The sequence below is a fragment of the Lactuca saligna genome, chromosome 8 (assembly GCF_052625555.1).
Source record: "Lactuca saligna cultivar CGN05327 chromosome 8, ASM5262555v1, whole genome shotgun sequence".
In the NCBI taxonomy this organism is placed as follows: Eukaryota; Viridiplantae; Streptophyta; class Magnoliopsida; order Asterales; family Asteraceae; genus Lactuca; species Lactuca saligna.
Window position 1 is genome coordinate 177,716,176 of NC_136424.1, and position 3,957 is coordinate 177,720,132.

At 41.4% G+C, this 3,957-nt stretch overlaps 1 protein-coding gene across 1 annotated transcript; it reads right to left on the reverse strand.

The window, feature by feature from the left end:
• Positions 1-3,213: 3,213 nt before the first annotated feature.
• Positions 3,214-3,688, reverse strand: LOC145009332 (auxin-induced protein 15A-like). Its single transcript, XM_078968039.1, has one exon. The coding sequence runs from the start codon at positions 3,596-3,598 to the stop codon at positions 3,299-3,301; it is 300 nt and encodes a 99-aa protein (XP_078824165.1). The 5' UTR covers positions 3,599-3,688; the 3' UTR covers positions 3,214-3,298.
• Between the last annotated feature and the right edge of the window lie 269 nt (positions 3,689-3,957).

Here is a 3,957-nt window from a genome sequence, read left to right on the forward strand (position 1 = left end):
CCCTGCTTGAGGGTCAAAATCTCCTGCTCCAAACGCTCCCTCTCCACCTGGGGAACGTACTCATCCCGGAACATAGCAGTGAACCTCTCCTAAGTTATTGCAGCAAGCTCAGCAGGCGAATAATGCGTCGTCACTAACTTCCACCAATCCTTCGCTACCAAACGAAGCTGGTTCAGCCAAACGAGCAAGTAAAGAAACATCCCTCTATGCCTGATATCCACCTCATCGCTGCAATCGGGTCCTGGGTCCCATCAAACTCCTGTGGTTTTGTGTTGCTGAACTCCCGGAACAGCAACGCATCACCACCCTGCAGTCTGGCCGCAGTTACAATTGCAGTGGCCGCATCAACAGCAGCCTCAGAAAGAGCAACATATCTCTCATCAATTGTCTCTATCAGGGTGGTCTTAATAGACCCGAACATCTATGGAATCTCGTCGCAGATGACAACAGCCACCTCATCATGAATCATCTGGCGCAGCTCCTCGTTGCTCACATCCCCTTTACTAGTCCCTGGTCTGTGGCGTGTCCCTACCATGATGCCTCTCTGAAATACAACATAATATATCAGTAATTTGCTCGGATGTACACACACTCGATATCCCAACCCTACTTGATCTCAAGTACCCTAAGAATTCTTACTTGAGCTGCGCACTGACCCGATGCCTTTGATAGTACGGGTCCAATACTACCGACCACACTGACTCAACATTCACACTAAGTCCACCTCCCAGAGCCCCAAATCCCAAGTACACTATTCACTCTAATCATGTGCTACTCACTAGTAAATCTCTCATAAGCTCCTTGCTGCTATCTCAACACTCTCAAGCATCCCTAGTAGCGAAACTCCTAGACTAAGGCATCATATATCAGGCCACTCTAGTCCTAATAAGAATACCTAGTCTTACTCTAGCATGCATACTATAATTCATCATATAGCATAGCATAATGTTTCTTTTTAAACTTATTGTAAGGGTATTTTGGGAAATCACCGTTCGGGTGCTGGCTGATCGTACACACGGCTCTGCTCTGTTTGTCTCAAAACTCTTTTTACTCTTTTTTTAAATTTTTTTTTTACTTTATTATCAAATTTTTCCTCAAATCCTCAGTTTGAGTTCAGATACGCTCGAAGATGCATCCAAATCCCTCAAACCAAGGCTCTGATACAAAATTGTAACACCGTAAAATTTAAAACAATTTTTCACATTTTTAAACATATTTTACCAAACACATTTAAAAGCAAAATCCCATTGTATCAATACCTTGGTTCACAAAAATATTTCCCAAGATCAAATACATAAAAATCCATGCGTATGTACGAGTCATGCCAACACCTTCCTGCGATCATCACTGGTACCTGAAACACAACACAAAATACCATACATAACCCGTACTAGCCACTCGAGGCTATAACTTTGTGGGCCCGTGGGCCCTAACTCCGTGGACCCTCTGGTCCTAACTCTGTGAACCTTTCAGTTCTAACTCTGATATACTCTGATATACACATGATATAAACCACATAGAAACGATCCAGTATAACACATCACATAATAGCATATGATAACTCTGGCACGTGACTCCAATTACCACTCCAGGTAAAGTATACTGAGAAGACTCACCTCGGATGTCTCGGTAAATCTCTGACTCGGTAGGAATACGATCTAGCCTCCACCTAATCACATAAAGTAATACTCTCATAAATATAACTCTCAGAACTAGACTCATCCCTATCTAGGCACCCTCGGAAGGGTAAAAGACCATTTTACCCATCCTTTGGCTCAGAGGCCCTCAATGTTGACCAAACCCTAAAAGTCAACTAAAGTCAACGGTCAAACTTTGACCTGACGCGTCAAGTGCACTTGGACAACTCGGCGAGTCCATACATGTCAACTAACTCATAGTCTCGCTTGGCATGTCGAGTCCCTCCCCTTGCTCGATGAGTCACACCTGGCATGAATCGCGGGGCTACCCCGACTAAACTCACCGAGTCTCAAGATTAACTCGGCGAGTTCCGTCTTGAAGTCCAGTCTTCTAATCCCTCTATGACTCACTGAGTTTTTCCCCCCAACTCGGTGAGTCTACTCGCTGAGTGATTTACAGGAAACCCTAACCCTACTCGCCTAATCTGATCTTTGGACTCAGCGAGTTCATGCTATGCAAACACTCCATTGACCTCCTGAGGTCAGATTTGTTCCTTAAACCCATAGATCTGACCTTCCCAAGCATGATAATCACGTAAAGATCGGACCTTGACACTCATATAACATCTAGATGATACTACTTGGTGATTTAGCCCCAAAAATCAACGCCTAAGTTCATGGCTACCAAAATAACCCATAAAGCTCCATGGGTTAAGGTCTCTGGACCTCTTTGAGTCTAGATCCAAAGCATAAACTCGAGAAGGGACCAATTGTTCCACACATCCATTCTCTAAAGGGGGTTAGAAAACCCTAACTCTAAGAATCAACACCAAAACCGGAGAAGGACTGAAATAATACCTTAAGATGAAGTCTCTGAACCCTGAAAGCACAAGATCCATTCCTCCTTCAACCTCCTCTTGCCTTGGTCACTTCCCTTTTGCAATCACACCAACAAAATGATCAAAAGTGGCATCTTCTCCCTCACAAACGCTCTAGATCTCTTAGGGTCTCTCTCTAGGGTTTGGTAGCCGCAAATGACAACCCTAAGGGCCTTTAAATAGGTGTCAAACCCGGGAAATTAGGGTTTCATTAAACAGCGTGGACTCGCCGAGTCCACTCATGGACTCGCCGAGTCCAAACGCGAACCCGGATGATGATCCGCGACCTTACTCGGCGAGTCTAAGCATCAACTCGCCGAGTACCTTCACAAATTCCAAAAATAAAATATTAGAATAATATACCTGGGTTTCCGGATGTTACATACAAATTAATGCATTTATGGTCTATACCATCTAATTAGTCGTTGTTACAACTTGATCATGTACCAAGATCACTTCTTGGGTAATAGAGATATTTAATCAATAGAAAATTATAACAAACAAAAAACTAGAAATGCAGTTTTGACATTTGAATTGGCGAATATAAGGTAAAATTTCCAAATATGAATTTTTTGAATGGAAATGGCACTTTAATATATATATATATATATATATATATATATATATATATATATATATATGAAACAATTTTTTTTTTTGGAAAGGGACTTCCCTAAGGAAACATTTCTACATACTAATAATATGTTTATTGTCATTAACGTAACATATACACCTCAAAAGAAATGAAGACAAATTGTTGGTCACTTGGTCTACAAAATATCATTAAGCATGCAATAGGGAAGTGAGCTCAAAAAATTGATCTTCTTCGCATGAAATAGTTAGGCCTCCCATTGGATGATCAAACCCAAATTCTTCCTCCGACTGACGCAACAACTCTTGAAATAACGGTTGTTCCAAGTATGAAACGGGGACCACAAACCGCCTCTTTTGGTTTTCACCTACATACACTGCTAGGTGACCTTTCGGCACATCCCCTTGATAATTGCTGTTGCGAATGGAGTTCAATTTGGTAAAACTCTTTACATTGGAAAGCAATGAAGAAGATAACCGCATAAGACCCATGCCTAGGAATGTGATAAAAATAAAATAAAGACGTATATATGTTATTAAAGAATACTATTACAAAGTAGCTTTGGATCTCAGACGAGAATGGATATGAAACTTGTATTCTGAATAGGGTTCCAGGCATGCATTTATAGCTAGCTTGGCAACACGTCTAGAAGGGTGGAACCTCACATGGCTTTCCTCATCAATCATCAGCATCTTTTCCGAGAAAGTACTTAATAAAAGAAGCGCGTATAAGTCGTAAAAAGAAGCAAGTATACTAACATTTATAGATTATAGATAAGGCATCTTTATGGCGACACCTCAAAATGAGGAAAAAAGAAAAACACTGTTGATTCACATACACTTCCACCGTC

Bases quoted from the DNA above. Each gene is read 5' to 3' on its own strand.
- LOC145009332 (XM_078968039.1), bottom strand. From the start codon at position 3,598: ATGGGTCTTATGCGGTTATCTTCTTCATTGCTTTCCAATGTAAAGAGT.